General features: G+C 35.8%; 1 protein-coding gene across 1 annotated transcript in view; it reads left to right on the plus strand.

Moving 5' to 3' along the window:
- Positions 1 to 20,588, plus strand: part of LOC121086113 (cytoplasmic dynein 2 heavy chain 1-like) — a 72,662-nt gene that overhangs the window by 14,303 nt on the left and 37,771 nt on the right. The window contains 19 exon segments of the mRNA XM_040589356.1: positions 79 to 261; positions 461 to 643; positions 802 to 1,025; positions 1,785 to 1,900; positions 3,668 to 3,867; positions 4,541 to 4,805; positions 5,139 to 5,346; positions 5,727 to 5,856; positions 7,270 to 7,425; positions 8,458 to 8,717; positions 10,927 to 11,173; positions 11,921 to 12,072; positions 12,604 to 12,748; positions 13,976 to 14,078; positions 16,054 to 16,221; positions 16,354 to 16,478; positions 17,617 to 17,865; positions 18,697 to 18,805; positions 19,819 to 19,932. Coding sequence (XP_040445290.1) covers positions 79 to 261; positions 461 to 643; positions 802 to 1,025; positions 1,785 to 1,900; positions 3,668 to 3,867; positions 4,541 to 4,805; positions 5,139 to 5,346; positions 5,727 to 5,856; positions 7,270 to 7,425; positions 8,458 to 8,717; positions 10,927 to 11,173; positions 11,921 to 12,072; positions 12,604 to 12,748; positions 13,976 to 14,078; positions 16,054 to 16,221; positions 16,354 to 16,478; positions 17,617 to 17,865; positions 18,697 to 18,805; positions 19,819 to 19,932 — 3,337 coding nt within the window.

Below are 20,588 nucleotides of genomic sequence, written 5' to 3' on the forward strand. Positions count from 1 at the left end.
TTCTGAATGAAATTAATGAAATTACATCATCAATGATTTCTGTCTACCAATCAATATACTTTTTTTTTGTTTCTGCAGGGTAATTCCCCTAAACTTGTTTATACACCTTTGACAGATAAGTGTTACCTAACTCTTACTCAGGCTATGAAGATGGGCCTTGGAGGAAATCCCTATGGTCCAGCTGGAACTGGAAAGACAGAATCAGTAAAGGCCTTGGGTGGACTTCTTGGAAGACAAGTATTAGTCTTTAATTGTGATGAGGTGAATGTTTCTGTATAATTCAGGAATTGGATGTCTATGCTCACATATCATAAAACAATTTTATATTCTGGAAATACTTTTGCTAATTTGTCAATTTCCGTTAGAATTTGTGGCTCTTTCCAATGGCATGTTTTTTAATAGATGGGAAGGCAGTCTTTTATTATTTTCTTATTTTGATAGTATTCTTTTTAACTTTAAGGGCATTGATGTGCAGTCGATGGGGCGCATATTTGTGGGCCTAGTGAAGTGTGGTGCCTGGGGCTGTTTTGATGAATTCAATAGACTTGAGGAAGCTGTATTGTCTGCAGTATCCATGCAGATTCAGACAATTCAACATGCGTTGAAGAAACATAGTCCTGTATGTGAGATGCTTGGCAAAAAGGTACAGCAAAACTTACTTATTTTTTTCCTATAAAATACTCCATAAATGACAGCGTCAAGCTTAAAAACTTGACTACTGTAACTAAACATAGTCTACCCCACTTTTCTCAATACTGCTTCATATGACAATATACTATTACAATGCACTTCTAATGCTAGGTTGAAATGGATCATAATTCTGGAATTTTTATCACTCTGAATCCTGCTGGAAAAGGTTATGGAGGAAGACAAAAGCTTCCTGATAACCTCAAACAACTTTTCAGGCCAGTTGCTATGACTCATCCAGACAACGAACTTATTGCAGAAGTGATTTTGTATTCAGAAGGCTTTAAGGATGCCAAAATACTTGGCAGAAAATTAGTGGCTATTTTCAGTCTGGCAAGGTGAGCTTGCTTATTTTTTTTTGTCCCCCTTGTCATGTTACCTTTGTAATTCTCTCCCCTCCTGCTTTTATTTCAGCATTGATCTTTTTATTTATCTCACTGCCATCTTGTTTCTTCTCCGTCTAGTGCATGCCAAAGCATGACTGTAGGGATACAATTTATGCATACTTTTTGTTATTTTTCTGTAATATTTTCTGATTTGGGTATTGCAGAAAGCTATGTGTCGGAAACAAAACTAGACATGAAACTGCCGGTACGCAGTCATCTAAAATTTTACATTCAATACAGCTCTTAAATCTCTGTAGATACTAATTTAAATTATAAAATAAAAATACTGGAATATATTGGGAGGTTCAGGTGTGAAAATACCTGGAATGCAGTTATAATCTCAAGGTGGCAAAGTATTGCCCCCCATCACACTTACTAAATATGAATGTGAGTATATGAATACTCACAAGGATTGTGTTGAATTTAGACTCAAATGGCTTTTTGGTTATAAGTATGCATATTAGGGAGAACAGAGTTCAGAGGTTGTAATTAATGCTGTTAGGGACAATAATAAATGCATTGCCTATTGAATATACTCCCTCTGAAAATTTCAGAGTGTCATTGCTTATATCTTTCAAATGAATTTCAGATGGTGCTACTCACCAATTTCTCTTTTGCCCAAAACTATATTATGAGCTTATTCATTCACCAAACAAAAACTTCAGGTGCTGTTGCCTAAAGCTTATTACAGTATTGCTGTTTTTAATTTAGGGAGCTTCTGACACCACAGCAGCACTATGATTGGGGTTTACGAGCATTGAAGACTGTTTTGAGAGGCTGTGGCAGTCTTCTTCATCAGCTGAAGAAAAGTGAAGCAAAGCAAGAAAGTAAGGTTAACCATGCTAAACTTCTGATTGTTTAGCATATCGTACAGGTATCATTCATTACAGCTTTCTTGTTCGCTGGAATTTCAAGAAGCTATGGCTTGTATCTGGAGGCAATTTAGAAAAGAAAAAAGTACCTGTGAAAGTCCTCTTTTATTAGGAGATCACAAAAGACTGTTGTCATATTCTAGATTGAGCTTTTATATGACAAGAATATAGATATAGGACTTTATTTTGGGTTGGGTTTGAGGGGTTCTCAAAGATTCTTTGTTTTCACTTGGCTTAGGGCAGGAAAGTTGATCCTTTGGTGCTGTCATTATTTATGAGAGATCAGATCATTTTGATTCTATTTGAGGTTTGCTAAAATTGTCACATGGCATTAGATTCAGATTGGTAGACAGAGACAAATATGAGGACAGGTAGAAATGATAGAAATGTATTGGACTAGACCGGGTCACTATTTTTTTCAAGATTTTTGAAATTGTTGTTTAGATGGTAAATGAGTAGGAATTAAAAGTGTGGGATGAATGAGCGTTTTACGTCTTTAGGATACTGCTGCTTCTTGTTCACTTAAATAGCATGTATCTGAAAGTTTTTAGAGACAGGCTTTGTTTACAAATCTTGGCATAACAACTTTAAAGAATTTGTTAGTGACTTGAGTTTGGATTTGCCAAAGAAGGATTACCAGTGCTGTGTTTTAGGGCACATTTTCTTAGTTTCTGTATCACTGTTTCTTGCTATGCTATTTTAGCTTCATATTTAGATATGTGAAATTTGCTGAAATTTGTGTGGTCTGGTTTAAAATATATTTTTCAATAACCCTATGAAAGGCATGGTGGATGGATTTACCTATGTTTTAAACCCATTTTTTCTTTGTGTGTGTGATGTTTTTTGTTGTTTTTTTTTTTAAATCTCTTAGCTTGGGAAGTTCAAGATATTTCCAACAAATATGGTTTCCTGTTTCATTACGTTTGCCTGGATTTTATTTTGCTTGTCTTGAATCAAAATCCTTTGGTGTATTGGCTGTATTCTTAAATGTTGCTTAAACTGAATATTGCTTCTTTTAGTAAAGCAGTTCAACTATTCTAAATCAGGTTCCTCAATGTCAATGTATTTCCTCTTAATCATTTATCATGGTGTTTAAAAAATTTGTCTGTACAAGCATTTGCATTTAAGACATTGTTCGGGACTAAAATCCTTGAACTTTTTCCAAATTTCCCTGTGCCTTTCCCATCATGAGCATCTTTATTTTTCTGGCAGAGTAAGGCTTTCTTGTGGCTGTTTTCATTCTGGTCCCAAAACACTTACATTTCCGTGGTAATTCAGATTCAAGAGGAGTTGTGGGGTGTTGACTTCTGGAATATTCTTAGCTAATTAGGATGCACTTGAGATGGGACTTCAACTCCGCCTCTGACAGTTAAGGTCTAGAATCCGGGTCCTTAATTTCTTTTATGAGTGCCTTTAACAAGTAAGATATTGTGCACTGCTACTCTTCAGCCCACTTTAATGTATAGGTTATTATGCACTATCTGGCCAGCATCATAACCATCTCGTATCTGTATAGAATGCATTTGTAAACATAAGCGATACTTATAGTAAGGCACTCGTCTAGCTTCCAAGTAGAGCAGTACATGAACTAGAATATAGTCTGCTCCCTGATTCCACCTTCAATGTCTTAGCAGTATGGGCTCAAGTGCTGATACATTCCATGGAAAAAAAATCCCATCAAACGGCTTAAAATTGATCTGACTTCTTTGCTTTTATTTCCAGTTAATGAAAGTCACATGGTGGTTCAAGCTTTGCGGCTTAATACCATGTCAAAGCTTACCTTTGCGGACTGCGCCCGTTTTGATGCACTGGTTAAAGATGTATTTCCTGGCATTGACTTTAAAGATGTAGAGTATGCTGAGTTAACTACAGCTTTACAACAAGTCTTTGAAGAAGCAAACTTGGAAATTATAAGCACCCAGGTAAACATCAACTACAGCAACAAAAGATATATGAGTTAGTCTGATTTAGACCTGATTAATATTGCATTCATTTGACTCATTTCAATTTACTTTTGAAACAAATCTTTTATAAAAAAACGAGAATAACTGATAGTTAGATTCTAATTGCATGTATATAAAAAGCAGATGTGTGTGTTTGAAGAACGGTAGATCAGTTGTATAACTGAAAGAAAAGTAGTGCAAGGAAAATTAAGATGTGAACATGTGACACAGTTTCGTTCAAGCCAGGTACAAACACCAATGAATGTTTTGGACAGTGAAAGAATTAAACATGTGAAAACTTGTTTTTATCAGTCAATTTTGTCTCTCATATTTATTTAATGTAGAGCTGGATAAACTTTTGTGACTAAATTTTCATTAATTTCTCATTAAAAATGTGCTTAAAGGGGGCTAATATTTTTGTATCAGTAATTTAGTGAAAGGCTTCTAACATGCAAAATTAAATTTCTTGATATTCTTTAGTATCATAACTTTAATGACTTAAGCAAATATCTAGTGTAGTGTTTAAAAAAATAAAATTCTAGAAACAAAATGACTGCATGTAAAGTAAATTGGAAAAACATTAAAAAAACATGATTGAATTTTTTTTTTAGCTTTGCAGCTTCACATAGCCGTTATCTCTTTTATTATCTAGATCAAGAAGGCTTTGGAATTATATGAACAATTACGTCAAAGAATGGGTGTAGTTATTGTAGGTCCAAGTGGTGGAGGTAAATCAACGCTCTGGCGGATGTTAAAGACAGCACTTGGTAAAACTGGGAAAGTAGTGAAACAGTATACTATGAATCCTAAAGCTATGCCTCGACATCAGTTACTAGGCCATATTGACATGGATACCAGAGAATGGTCTGATGGTGTGCTTACAAATAGTGCTCGACAGGTGGTACGAGAGCCTCGAGGTATGTCTGTGAGGGAGTTATACATCATTATGCTTAAATTACTGAAATTGTTGATTTTGAGATACATTTTTATATTATGTTATTGTTTGTGGACAGCATAAGGTAAGAAAAACTTTTGGTGACAATCATAGTCAAGAACACTGATATATACATTCCAAATTTTATGATAAGAAAGCAAAAAGAGCAGCAGGTAAAGCATGTAAGGAATATCTTCATAGAACTTACGTTTAAGTTATAATGAAGGAAGAGTATTAACTAGTGTTAAAATAGCAAGAGATGATATTCTCAGTGTTTTTCTAGGATTTGATATTTTATTTTTGTGTCTGGAAATAGACGTTACTTCATGGATAATTTGTGATGGTGATATTGATCCTGAATGGATTGAATCTTTGAATTCCGTTTTGGATGACAACAGATTGTTGACTATGCCCAGTGGAGAAAGAATTCAATTTGGCTCAAATGTCAACTTTATATTTGAAACTCATGACCTTAGCTGTGCCTCTCCTGCTACAATATCTCGAATGGGAATGATCTTTCTGAGGTAAGTCACAGGAGTATTATGTACTTTTAAAGTAAGCAAATGTACTTACTTTTCTTGAAAGGCAGTCTAAAGTAGATGGAGCAATTTAATTACTTGCTTACACTTAGAAAACAAATCACTAGGGAAGTTTGCTTTAGGTTGCATGTCCCTTCTGCTCTGTCATATTATAATCTTTTGGCTAATATATATCAGATTTTTTGAAAAAGACATGGTGGATTCTTTGTCTGTGTTTGACCCTTAGAGAGCCCAAATATTGGTTAGAAATTCTTGCTAAAGTATTTTCCTGAACTTTTCCTGGAATTTTGTTGTTCCTTTGAACCTGTCTATGTGCAGATGTGGATGCCTTGTATTTGTCTGAATCTTGTTTTGTTTTGACTTAGTGATGAAGATACAGATCTTAATTCTCTGATAAAATCTTGGCTAAGAAGTCAGCCTGAAAAATGCAGATACAACCTTGAAAATTGGATTGGGGACTATTTTGAAAAGGCTTTAAACTGGGTTGTGAAGAAGGTTAGTAACTGAATATTTAATCAAATTTCAGCTTTGTTAGCAATGATCCATTTTTCTAGTGTAACACTGAAGAGATTATTAATATTTTTAAATTTTAAGTAAAAAAAAAAACCAAACAACAAACCTCAGTGCTTTTTTGATAGCTGTTTTCTTAATAAGATTAATACTGGAACTATTCTAATCAATTTCCGAAACCTGATTGCTGTACTGAAATTTTTGAAACATTTAATAGAGTTTTAAATAATTAACTGCATATATTTCTATGAAACTTGAGATCTGTCTCTAATGTTCCGTACCAGACATTTTTCTATATGTTTTCAAAGATCTGAAAGGTACAAATGTCTAAACTAAAAAATGGAAAAGTAAAGAAATTGTTTTTCTAGATATAAGTTATTGTCTATAACAAAAAAAACCCAAACAACCAACCCTAAAATTTGAAAAGATGCACAATGTAGACTGAAGCTTGTAAAAGGTTGGGGAGAAATGTAATGCTAGAAACCTAAAAAGATTGGTAAAGGCATATCTAAAAAAGTAGTCTGATTGTTCAGAATGCTAAATATTAATGGCTTCCACTAATCTGTCCTGGATTTAATATATAACTTTAGCTCTTTAGGTTTCTACTCAAAACCTTAACTGAAAGATGTTTTAATAGACAAAAGGTAATGTATAATTACAATATTAAAAAAAGCATAGTCCAAAACCTTATACATTATCTGAATTCTGTGATTCTGGGGTCTACATCAAGATAATTGTTCTGCATGTGCTAGATTTTCTTAAGGATTCTACATGTTTCCCTACCTCCACTTCTGCTTCTGGAGTTGCATTTGCATTGAACAAATGGCTTGTGATGCACAAAACATTATTTAGGAGACATCCCCACTGCTGTGGCTAGTGAGCTAGTGTTTGGGAGACTTGCATTACTTCCCCTTGGGGAACGTATATGGTCGTGTTGTGTTTTTAATATTATTTCCTCTCTTGGTTCTTTCACCCATGGAGATTTTTAGACTTTAAAAAGTATCTTCAGGGAGATGCAGAGGAAAAACAATGACACTGATCCTGAGGCTGCAAATCCCCTTTGGTGCTGAAGGGCAAAATCCATAAAGAATCTGTACAGGAGAGGGGTTTTCAGTATACAGTTATGGTGATTTCTTATAGATTCTGAAAATCTGTAAGGAAAGTTCTGATTGCTTATCCTCAAATGCATCAATACTTGGTCTGGAATTAAAACTTCCAAATCAATGCTTAAAAATAATTGCTTGTTAAGTGAATTTTGTAGAACAGCTTCAGTGCTGAGATCTTTAATTGTTTGTGGAAGTGTCAAAGAGCAATGAGTGATAGGCTGCTAGCAATAAATCACATTTATTTTTAGGAATATATTTACATCTACTACAACTTACAACTTGCAATTTACAGAATGACTTTGTGGTAGAAACAAGTTTAGTTGGAACTGTGATGAATGGACTGTCTCATCTTCATGGGTGTACAGATCGTGGAGAGTTTATTATTAACTTGTTACGTGGTCTTGGTGGCAATCTCAACATGAAATCACAACAAGAATTTGCAAAAGAGGTAATAATCTTTTTCAGCAAGTTTTTTAAGAACTTCTCAATATATGTAATAGGAGTAGTGATTTTCTGTCTTCTAACCAATACAGATTTACAGTAATGGAATATCTGTGCTCTAATTTATTTGCAATCTGTGTTGTCTGTAGGGAAATAGCTGAGAAGTAGAGGAATGCTTCTTACTTCAGTGATAGGCTGCTAAGTGCATCCAGCCCAGACAGCAATCCTTTGGTGATGCACCAAGAGATACGGAATGGCCTCTGTCCACACTCTTTTATGCAAGGACCCACTATAGCAGTTTCTGAGTCTGTATATGTAATACAGATTTATTTTGTGTGTTTTTTCCTCTTTAGAATGCTTGAAATAGTAACGTGAGGGCTTTGTTGCACCTCGTCAGGGAGGTGATCTTAAAGCATTATTTTGAAGTTAGGTATTGTATGCACTGGGATATGGTTCTATCTTTGTGTAGATACTTGAGGGCATAAGGACTAGGGGTTAGTGTTGGAAAACTGTGGTTATACTTGTCCATAGTGTCTACAAAAGTCTGTCCCTGGAGATAATTATCTCCACAATCACACTTGAGTTTTGTGTTGGAGAGAAGGAAATAGCTCCTTCCAAAACACAGCCTGAAGCTAAACCATATATACAGAGCAGATGGTAAAGGTTTAGATTCAGCTTCTGGAATTAGCTATTGATGCATGTGAAAGAGTTATCTCGTTCTCATGATAATTTTTATGTACATTGCCTAATATGAAAGACAGTTTATATAAAGCTTTGCTAAATACAATTTATTTTATGCTCTTTATATTACGAAACAGTAATATGTAGAAGAGTAATATGTTATTGTTTATTTAAGGACTTAATCATAAAGTGTATACATAATGATTGAATTTTCAAAGACAGCATTAGAACTATCAAATCAAAGAACTGAATGTTTAAATTTAAAGAATTATTCTTTGAGCATCCTTTAGATTATCTCAAAATTGTAGATCTTGTCATTAGGAGTATGGATTTAACTGAAGCTTTATTTTTTTTAAAGATCTTCAGTTGGGCAGGAGAATCTCCACCAGATCCGAGGAAGCCCCTGGACACATATTATGACACAAACACTGGACAGCTAATGCTATATCAGCTGAAAAAACCTGAAAATCTGACAGCTGAGGACTTCAATAATCTCCAAACACTTCCCGTCATCCAAACCCCTGACATGCAGAGAGGTTTAGATTACTTTAGACCCTGGCTAGACTTTAACAAAAACCAGCCATTTCTTCTTGTGGGTCCTGAAGGATGTGGAAAGGGGTAAAGAGTATTTCCTATTTTAAGCAAAATATACTTCTAGCTATTTGATAAAGTTTGTTATAATGATTTTATCATACAACTTTCTGCTAGAGTATCACTTGTTTAGGCTACTAATGAAACAAACTTTCTGTAGCGGTAAATAAGTAAATACTTATGAAGATCTACAGGGAAAGTTCAGGCTTCCACTATGCATTTAAGACATCTGAATGAGTCTTTTACATATGAAATGGGACCTTTGGAAAACCTGTGTTGTCATGGAGCAACAGCTGAAAGGCACATGAGGTATCTGATATCATCTCAAGAGGCACTATGTGCCTGTGTGCAGGCAACTGAATTTACCTCATCCTGTTGCCTGTCTTAGGGTCCTTATTTAGAAGGTTGGATCATATTGTATGAGGTATTTAGATTCATAGAGTCATTTAGGTTGAAAAAGACCTTAAAGATCATCAGGTCCCATTGTTAACCCAGCGCTGCCAAGTTTGTCAGTAGAGGTGTCCCTAAGCACCACATCTATGCATTTTTCAAATACCTCCTGGAATGGTGATTCCACCCCCTCCCTGGGCAGCCTGTTCCAATGTTTCACCACCCTTTCTGTGAAGAAATGTTTCCCAATATCCAATGTAAACCTCCCCTGGCACAAATTGAGGCCGTTTCATCTAGTTCTGCCACTTGTTATCTGGGAGAAGAGACTGACTGCCACCTGTCTACAACCTCCTTTCAGGTAGTTGTAGAGAGCAATAAGGTCCCCTCTGAGTTTCCTCCCCTCCAGACTAAACACCCCCAGTTCTCTTAGTCACTCCTCATAAGACTTGTGCTCCAGACCCTTCACCAGCTCCGTTGCCCTTCCCTGGACATGCTCCAGCACCTCAATACCGCTCTTGCAGTGAGGGGCCCAAAACTGAACACAGGATTCGAGGTGCAGGCCTCACCAGCGCTGAGTATGGGGAGGTGATCACTCCCCTTGTCCTGCTGCCCACACTATTTTGTTTGCAAGCCAGGATGCTGTTGGCCTTCTTGGCCACCTGGGCACACGGCTGGCTCATGTTCAGCTGGTTGTCAACCAACACTTCTAGGTCCTTTTCCACCAGGCAGCTTTCCAGCCACCCTTCCCCAGGCCTGTAGCGTTGTGTGGAGCTGGTGTGACCCAAGTGCAGGACCTGGCACTGAGCTTTGTTGAGCCTCAAACAATTGACCTCGGCCCAACAGTCCAGCCTGTCCAGATCCCTCTGCAGAGCCTTCCTGCGCTCAAGTGGATCAACATTCCTGCCCAGCTTGGTGTCGTCAGCAAACTGACTGAGGGTGCACTCAATCCCCTTGTCCAGATCATCGTTAAATGTATTAAACAGGACTGGTCCCAATACTGAGCGTTTGGGAACACCACTTGTGACCAGCTGCCAGCTGGATGTAACTTGCTTCACCACCACTCTTTGGGCTTGCCATCCAACTGGCTTTTTATCCATTATGGAGCACACCTGTCCAAGTCATGAGCAGCCACTTTCTCCAAGAGAATTCTGTGGGAGAGAGAGTCAAAGGATTTACTAACGTGCAGATAGATATCATCCACAGCCTTTCCCTTGTTCACTAGGCAGGTCATCTTGTCATAGAAGGAGATCAGGTTCATCAAGCAGAACCATGCTGGCTGTGTCTGGTCCACTGGTTGTCCTGCACACGCTACATGATGGCACTCAGGATGATCTGCTCTGTAACCTTCCCTGGCACCGGGGTCAGGCTGACAGGCCTCTAATTCCCCAGATTCTGCTTTAAGCCCTGCTTGTAGATGGTCATCACACTGGCTAACCTCCAGTCTTCTGGGACCTCCTCAGTTAGCCAGGACTATTGATAAATGATGGAGAGTTGCTTGGCAAGCTCCTCTGCCAGCTGCCTCAGTACCCTTGGGTGGATCCCATTTGTGCATGTCAAAGTGGAGCAACAGGTCACTGACAGTTTCCTGCTGCTCCACTTAGGACAGGTATTTGTTTTGTGTAGCTGTATACTGCACTTCTGTTGAACTTCTTGAACGGAAAAATGTTATAATTTTAAACATAAGGATGTTTAATTCAGCAAACCTCATGCATCACTTATTACATTAATACAGGATGTAGTATATGCTTTTTCATTCAAAAGCTATACAATATCTTTGGATACACAGTATTTTAATGCATTTATGTATTACTTGTGCATATATGTATGTACACATTTGCTTTTCTAGGATGCTGCTTCATTATGCGTTTTCTCAACTCCGATCCACTCAGATTGCTACCATTCACTGCAGCGCACAAACTACTTCTCAACATCTTCTACAAAAATTAAGTCAAACTTGCATTGTAATCAGTACAAACACTGGACGAGTATACAGACCAAAGGACTGTGAAAGGCTTGTTTTGTACTTAAAGGACATCAATCTACCCAAACCTGATAAATGGGGAACAAGCACTCTTGTGGCTTTTCTGCAGCAGGTGAACACTTATGTCTGTTAACTATAGAGAGACTTATGTGTAATGGAAATAATTTTGCGTAAGTAGTAAATACCTGTGTTGATTATTTTCAGAATTAAAAACCTGCACCTGTATTGACATGAGTTTTGTTTGTATTTTGATAGAATACGTAGGTGTCGGCCAAAAATAAGATACTGGTTTTATTTGGTGTATATGCATAAGTAAATAAAGACGGTGCTCACCTCAGTTATAATGTTATTAGTTATATAAATATAATTAGTTACACGAATCATCAGGAGTAGTCAGCATGGATTCAACAAGGGCAAGTCATGTTTGACCAACTTGATAAACTTCTATGATGAAGTGAAGGAGCTGGTGGTTGAGGGGAGAGCAGTGGATATAGTCTACCTGGACTTCGCTAAGGCTGTTGATGCTGTTTCGCAAAAGATCCTCACAGAAAAGCTGTTGATGCGCAGGCTGGGTAAGCAGATAGTGAGGTGGGTTGAAAACTAGCTGAACAGCCAGGCCCAGATCAGTGGCACAAAGCCTAGCTGGAAGGCAATACAAGTTTAACATCTTCATTAATGATCTGGACAATGGGGCAGGGTGTACCTTCAGTCAGTTTGCAGCTGATACCAAACTGGGGGTAGTAGTATACCTCTTGCAATTAAGATAACAGTAATAATGGTATACTTCTTACTATTTTTTTTTTTTTGTACAATATTCTGTTGGCTTTCTTGTAATGATTTTTTTATTTAATTATTAAAGGTTCTTACATATCAAGGATTTTATGATGAAAATCTAGAATGGGTTGGTTTAGAAAACATCCAAATTGTGGCTTCCATGTCTGCTGGAGGAACATTAGGAAGACATAAACTTAGCTCCAGATTTACTTCTATTGTTCGTCTCTGTGCAATTGAGTAAGTATGTGGAAATTGTTTTGACTGTCAGAACTCCGATTTAGCCTGTGTTTATAGGGCCCTTGATCAATTCAGTCTTTATGAAGATGTTGCTGTTCTAGTCTTTCATGTTTTGAGATCTTTCAGCTTGAGATCTTAAGATTTGGTGCTGTTTGGTGCCTCTTGGCAAGAGAAACCAGCTAAGGAGCAACCACTTGATAGTGTAGTGTTGGAAATATGTTTCCTGTTAGATGATTTTGCTTTCATTAAACTGTATTCTGTAGCTTTATATTAAGGTGCTGTTTGGTTACCAAATTAGATAAATTGGAAAGAAGTTTGTTTGTTTGTTTTTAAGTTTGAACACATTTACAGATGAATTTAGAAAATTTCTGAGGGTGGCCTATTGTAATAAAATTATAATTTTAGTTAGCTGCTAGATGTAGATACTATTCATTGAAATTTCTCAGTAGTTGTGTATATAACTTTGAATCTTTTTTAATAAAAAACCTAACAATAATAGTCCATAGCGATTACTTCTTTTTTCTATTGTAGCTATCCAGAGAGAGACCAACTGCAAACTATTTATAGTGCCTACTTGGAACCTGTATTACAAAAAACCCTAAAGAATCACCCTGTTTGGGGTTCTTTACCAAAAATACATCAGCTAGCAGGATCTATGGTTCATGTATATGAACAGGTATGGAAATTTAATTTCTTGTTTCAAGGAGATGGAGAATTCAGATTTTATTTTTTTTAAATAAATAGCTTTTGATATTAAGATAATAAAAGGGTTTATCAGTTTTAAAAACCAGGTTTATATCCTTTTCGTAATGTTGATATCAATTTTAGAGCTACTTATTTGCAGAGAATCCTACGTATTAGAGGCAAACTTAGTAAGTGGTAAATGCTCTTGCTTTCCCACGGGCTTATTTTATGATTTTGACAAGTATCTTAACCCATCTATGCTTTCAGTTGCTGATTTATAAAATGTGGATACTAGTGTTTTCCTACTTAATGGATGAGGAAACAGTGTACTTTAAAGATTGTTATGTGCTTAAATGTTATGGATGCTGTTATGAATAGAGAAGAGAGATATATGAGAGTATAGTCCTTTACATCAAGGACTACCTATTAAAATTTTACACTATTAAAAATAGGTGTTTAGACACAAAAGTTTATTTTATTCTCCCAGTTACGATTTTACTAACTTCTATGTAGCAAAACAAGTACTTGCTTTTCTTAATCATGTAAATAGCCTTACAGAGGCAGGTACTGTGGGGATATAAGTGCTCAATGTATGTTCCAAGGATGTGTGCATGTCCCCATCTAGGTAGAACCATGATGTAAACCTGGTCTTTATGACTGGGATGTGGGTATAGTCACTGGCTAGCATGTGCTGGTTAGCAGGAGTTTCATATGATATTATAAATTTATTCTAGGAAATCTAAGTTTAAATTTCATCACACTAGGGCCAAGTGACTGATGTAAGGCAGTTATTCTTTGAATTAAAGAGAGTTAGCATTTCTGTGAGTCTTGTAGTGATTAAGTGTTACTGATTTAGGTAGATTTTTATGATACTTTTGTATTTCCTTTGCATTTTAAATTTGTTATTGCTTTAAAATATGTGTTTTGTCTAATAATACTGTACTAAGAGACCTAGGTGATGTGCAGTTGTTTGCATCAAAAAAATGTATAAAGGAAATGTTCTAATTATGAGAAAATCTTTTGGGGTCAGAAACAAGTTTTAAATAATTCAGCTCTGTACTTTGCAAACAAACTAAAGAGTGCATTAATAAAATATCTAAATATATAGACCAAATAGAACACTAATTTATCTGTTCTTGTAGAAAAATTTAAAGATACATTCCCAAGTGCTTTCCATTTTAAAACATCATTTTCCTTCCCTCCCAACTTCCATTTTTAGGTACGAATGAAATTCACGGTTGATGATCACAGTCATTATCTTTTTACACCACGTATTCTTACTCAGTGGGTTCTTGGTTTATTCAGATATAAATTAGCAGGTGGTAAGTCACTTATTTGATTTTCATTGATAAAGCAGTTCTAAAATGTCCTGAATTATTATTGATATCAGTCTTACTGTCGACTCCACATGCAACTAATTCACCTATGGTACTCTTCCTAAACTGTCAAATGTCTGTAACAAATGCCTGACAGTTTATTCCATAACTTATAGTAAACAAGTTTAAAGAATTCCAATGACGTTTTAAAATATGTGTGGGAGCTATTTATAGATTAAGAGAAGTTAGTAGGTTGGGACTGCATTCTCTACTATGGGAACTTGAAGTATACCCCATAGTTTCTGCGATTCTTTTTTCTGGGTTTTTAGGTTTTGGGTTGGGCTTTTCTTGAGCGTAAGCCTTTTTTTCTCAATTCCCAGAGACTTGCCTCTCATGCTTGTCTTTTTATACGTGGTTGTATAAACCCAGTCAGGTGATTGTGGAACTACAACTGATCCACATTATCTACGACCCACTTAACAAAAGAAGAATATGACTACCCTTAAACACATAGAAATCACCTAGAAAACTATCTCATCTGTGTAAAAGTTTACAAATATCTATATAACAGTCTAAGTATTCTCACAATTGGGGAATGCGTGATAATTAGTTGTCCTGTTTTCAGCTGGGACAGAGTTAATTTTCATAGTAGCTGGTGTAGTGCTGTGGTTTGGATTTGGTGTGAGAACAAGGCTGATAGCACACTATTTGGTTGTTGCTATGTAATGTTTATATTGAGTCAAAGACTTTTCAGTTTCTCAGGCCCTGCCAGCAAGAAGGCTGCAGGGGCACAAGAAATTGGGAGGGACACAGCTGGTACTTACCCAAACTAGCCAGAGGGGTTTTCCATACCATTGAACATCATGCCAAGTATGTAAGCTGGGGGAAGAAGAAAGGGGGGGTGGGTGGGTGGGGGGGGGGAAATACGTTCAGAGTTATGGTGTTTGTCTTCCCAAGTAACCATTGTGTGTGATGGAGGGAGCCCTGCTGCCCTGGGGATGGCTGAGCACCTGCCTGCTAATGGGAAGTGGTGAATGAATTCCGTGTTCTGCTTTGTTTGTGTGCTCGGCTTTAAACCGTCTTTATCTCAACCCATGAGTTTTCTCACTTTCCCTCTTCCGAATTTGGAAGTGGTGAAATTTGTAATGGTATTCAGTTTTGTGTGCTTTTCCAAATAGACAGCATAGACTTCTCTTTACTCTTGTTTTTGTCTCTGAAATTGCTATTATTACTAGATCATTAGCAATTACTCCTTATTGTGTTTTAGCTCTTACATTAATTAAAGGGTCACTTAGAGGGCTGCTTAAAGAGTATAAAAGAGATAAGAATGTTGTGCTCACTTTCCATTTGTTTTCTGGCATCATCAGATAGTATAAATGCAGCTGGAATGAGGTCAGAAAAGCTACACTGACCATCAATGAATGGGTGATATCCACCCATTTAAGTACTCCATTGCTGTATTTGAGGATGACATACGCATATGCTTTTTCAGTGGTGAACAATATGGCATGTCATTTACTCATCTTCCTTCTTACTTTTGTGAACAATATTGAAGCTTTGTATTCTCTAGCATTTCGTAATACAGACTGTTTAGAGTATTTGTTGTTATTTTAGTATTTGTTACCAGTCTTCCCCTTTAAAACAGTCTTCTGGATTTTTTTGGGTTCATTGCCTGGAATTTTGCTTCTAATTTTTGTGTGCAACACCTTCTTCATTTTCATTAGAATGCTGACACTAAACTGGAGAATAGAATGTTTTAATAGAATATGTTTCATTTTATCTTGTAATGATTCATAAAGATATTATTAAAAAACACTTTGTAATGTTTACTTATTTTTTTTATTTCTTCCTTACTGGTGCTGTCCTGCTGGTATGTAATTTCACTTACTCATTTTCAATTTCATAATTTGAAATGGAAAATTTGAGAAATGTAAGATTTATTATAAATATATAAAGTTACATCTCTCCTTAAATTTTGTAGGATCATCGATCCAAACTGCAGACTATATTTTGGAAATTGTTGCTTATGAAGCACATCGTTTGTTCCGTGACAAAATTGTTGGCGTCAAAGAACTTAATGTATTTGATAATGTTTTGATAAAAGTGTTTCAAGGTGATTGGGGCTCAGATGTTCTGGACAATATGGCAGGTAAACCACTTCAGGCATACTACACAAATTTGAAATATTTTTTTTAACTGCCTAATCAAATCAGTCTGATCAAGTCAGATAACATGTGAACTGAGCACCTGAACTTTTGAATGTTTCCTTTTATTTTCACAGATATTTTCTATGTAACTTGGGGAGCTAGTCAAGAGGCCTTCATCACCTCAGGACAAGCACTACCACCACATGGGCGGCCACTTGGCAGACTAAACTCGACAGACCTGAAAGATATTATTCAAAAAGTGAGACGAGATTAAGGAATAAACACAGCAAGGATTCACAGCAATTATTGTAGACATTCTTTGCAGGAAGTAACAGGCTAGCACCAGGTTTAGGGTGAGATCTGCTGCTTGTTCAAGGAATAATCTTTTGCATTTGCTCAAGTGAGGGAAGATCTGTGGGTCTATGTGGCAGGCAGTAGGAAGTATCATGCAGCAAGGTTATTTTAATGAAAGGGCATCAGTCACATTTCCTGGTGATTTATAAGAGTTTGATGAACAACATTTTAAGAAACATTGATGTGCGTATATGTCTGTGTATTGTTTGAGTACCAAAGTGTTTTATTAGACACTTATCTTCTGAATTTGTAATTGTCTAATGTAATTTTTATTTCAAGAAATACAAATGGATTGTTTGGAGATCTGGCATGCTTTAAACAGTAAAGTACAAACATGAACCTAATGAGGAAATGCAAATATGTTAACTCTGCTAGGCTGACTGATCTTCAGGATGAGAGCTTTGAGATCATCTCCCTTTATTAGTAGTGTTTGATGGACTGCTGTTGTAGATGTGAATCTACTCCCTTTCCTTAACTGTCAATTTGTGAACAAGAGACAACATGGGAAATGATGAAGTTCAGTAGCCGTAGTAATCAGTTTTTTTCCTGACTACACAATTACAGTAGGCTTCAAAGATGAGGTTTTATTAAATACAACAAGGCCAGAATTTGACCTTAGGATCTGTTGTTATGTGTGTGTTTCACTAGGAAATTCCATAATCTGCAATTATGCAGCAATTAGCTGCCTAAACCACTCTTCTAAGTTATGTATTAATTATCTGTAGTCAGAGACGCAGCTCAGACTTTGTTCTAGTCCATTGTTTAATTTTAATTTATCCAGTGGTAGATTTCTATTTCAATATATCGAAAATTCTAGAGCATCCTGGTGCTGGGAATAATGGGATCTGTTCGTTACTGGTAAAAGGTATGCAAGGTATTTAAATTCTGTCATATAAATAATTTATTTATAATGAATACCAACATGGTCTCTTAAGCTTTCAAGCCCTTCTTTTCTAAACTTAAATGTTGGATGTTTTCATATCTTACTACTTTTATTTATTATTGATTATTGCTGAAAACATTTCTTTTTGGTTTTTTTAAAGGGCATTATTCATTATGGCAGAGACAAAAAACAGATAGAGATTTTACTGTTCCAAGAAGTCCTCAGTTATATGTCTAAAGTGGACAGAGTACTAAGCTTTCCTGGAGGATCACTTCTTTTGGCAGGACGGAGTGGTATAGGTCGTCGAACAGTTACCTCTTTAGTTAGTCATATGCATGGAGCTGTTCTGATTACTCCCAAAATTTCCAGAGGCTATGAGATGAAGCAGTTCAAAAATGATCTTAAATATGTAAGTCACTCAGTGTCTTCCATTTTTCAGTGTTGTAGATGTGTATTAAAAAAAAGAATATGGGGAATTTTGAAGGACAACAGAGTGTTGCATGAAGAGGTATTTTAAGAAAAGCAAAATGTCAACAGTCTCAATGAAACAAGTAGACTTTTAGAAATTCTCAGTGTTTAGATGTGTGTTATGCTGTTCTTTATAGTAATTACCTGAAACTCTACTTTTTTGAATACCAGACCTGTTTTTATGAGTGTTGTGGACTTCATAAATTCTGAGTTTGTGAATATTGGAAAGGTGTTTTTCATGTGTATATTTTCATATTTGTATATATTTTTATTTTCTGTCTCTTCTGTGGTCTGCCAGTTAATAGAATAGTAGCTGAATCAAGTAAAATTTTAGTGATTTAGTGATGTGTACATTTATTTAAAAACGAATGCAAAACTTGAATCAGGAGTTTCCTAGTACCTTCAAATTCTAAAGAAAATTCTAGACCTAGAGCCCATAAAAAAGAGCAATATAACTCTATAGTTGAGTCACATCTGGAACATAAATATACTTTATGAAAGAGTCTGGTTAAATTATTTATTTAATTAATTTATTTAATTATGTAATATTGGTCATTTTCATTACCAAGCTCTACACCTAGGTAGAATGTTCTTTATATTTCTATATATCTCATATTACTGAATCGCCTAGTAATCTTTTGTAAATATATAGTAGTGTAGATGCTGTGAAGAAAAAATGTAGGTAAAATATAATCAAGAAAAGATTGTCATTCTCTTATGAACAATACATGTATTCCATATATTGAGATTTAAGTGTCTTCCCTGCTTCTAGGTGATGGAGCTTGCAGGCATTGAAGCACAGCAGGTGGTATTGCTGCTTGAAGACTATCAGTTTGTTCATTCCACATTCCTTGAAATGATCAACAGTTTACTGTCTTCAGGTGAGACAAGTCCAAAAAGATTATAGCATTACTTTTACCACACAGACTTAACTCGATGAGGCAGAATTGGATGATGTTTTCTAACTTTATATCCATACCAGAAGAGTGAGTTAGATTTCAACACTGTTGTAGCTGAAGTGCTTGTACGTGAGAAATTGACTTGAAGTTCATTTAGCTATCCCTTAACCTGCCCTACAATATGGGTGCTTTCAGTTCTTCGAAGTTGCAAGTTAAGTAACTTACTTCAAAGGAGTTCTTTATAACAGTGTAACAACAAAATGATAATGTATTCTACTCTACAGCTTCCCTTTTCTAATAAAATTCGAAATTGAGAGGTATCCCAATGTTTTACTAGATTGTGTAGACGGAGTCCTTTACTTAAGTGAACACCAGAAAAGCCCAGTTTTCTGAAAGTAATGAGGTGATGTATAATAACAAAAAATAAAGTGACTTCACTTGTTATCTAGCTTTGTTCCTCAATCAGAGAGATTATTGAAGGACTGAGTCTAACTTGCTAGATTTTTTTTTTTTTTTTTGGAACTGCAGTAGTTTAAGAGCTGATTGATAAGAGCACCAGATTTACCAGTCTCCTAGGTGCAAAGTCTCTTTACAGTTCAAGATTCTTGTCATCCAGTGTTTAACCTCAGTGTCTGAGGACCAAGATACTACTCTTTGATGTTTCTGTTTTCTGGTGTATAACAGTCTGGTTTGATTTATTTTGTATGCAGTATTGCATCTCTGTATTTGGGTAGATTTGAATGAGATTTTGAAGTTTATTTTAGTAATAAAAACAAAGTAGGCTGTTTAAGGTAAATTCAATCACTATAATTTGGTTTGTAGTTTCTATATCATTAAAAGAATTATGAAGTGCATGGGATGATACTCATGAAAGTATGGAGGTAAACACTGCCATATTCAAATTCTCTATACAGGGGATGCAAGGGAGCACTTCAAAGGAGTTGGAAGAATTATAGTATATTTGATCTAACATTTTAATTTCATTCTTGAAATAGGAGAGGTTCCTGGGCTATATAAAATAGAAGAATTAGAACCACTGCTATCTCCTCTGAAGGATCAAGCTTCACAGGATGGATTTACAGGACCAGTTTTCAACTATTTCACATACCGTATGTGAAGAGAATTATAAATCATAATTTGTTGCAAAAGTGGTACAATAATGGAAAAATAATTTCTCAACATGGTCCTTGTTTTGTTTGTATTTTTAACAATTAGATAAAACCAGGCAGGAATAATGATTATAGTGTGTGATATTTGAGGGCACAGAACCCTCAACTTAAAATTCTTTCTTCTAGCTGAAATTTTGTATTGATGAACGTTCTACAAAGCTGTTATGAAATCTGCTGTTGAAAGTAATTAGAATGGAGAAAGGTTTTGTCCCCATTGTTTTCTGGTTTGTTTAGCTTATGTATCTAGTAATAGAAGTTTCCTTCTATTTTTTAATTATACCTATAAATCACTTTGGATTCTGAGTAATCATAAGCAAGTTTACAGATAGGTTTCTTAATTATTTGTGTTTCTCCCTTGGGCCAACAAGAAGATTAGATAGTTTACAAATAAATAGAAGAATGTGACTGAGAGAAAACAGATGTTGGCAGTCATACTTATGGGCCTTGGAACTACTTCTAATAGGTTCTATGGTTCTGTAATGATTAGAATGAGAACTCACGATATCTATTTAAATACTGTCAGCTCTTCTAAATTAAAAAAATACACAATTTGTTTAAGTCCTGTTTATAAACATTCCTGCCATAGTGTGATGTGG

The sequence above is a fragment of the Falco naumanni genome, chromosome 4 (assembly GCF_017639655.2).
Source record: "Falco naumanni isolate bFalNau1 chromosome 4, bFalNau1.pat, whole genome shotgun sequence".
Taxonomy (NCBI): domain Eukaryota; kingdom Metazoa; phylum Chordata; class Aves; order Falconiformes; family Falconidae; genus Falco; species Falco naumanni.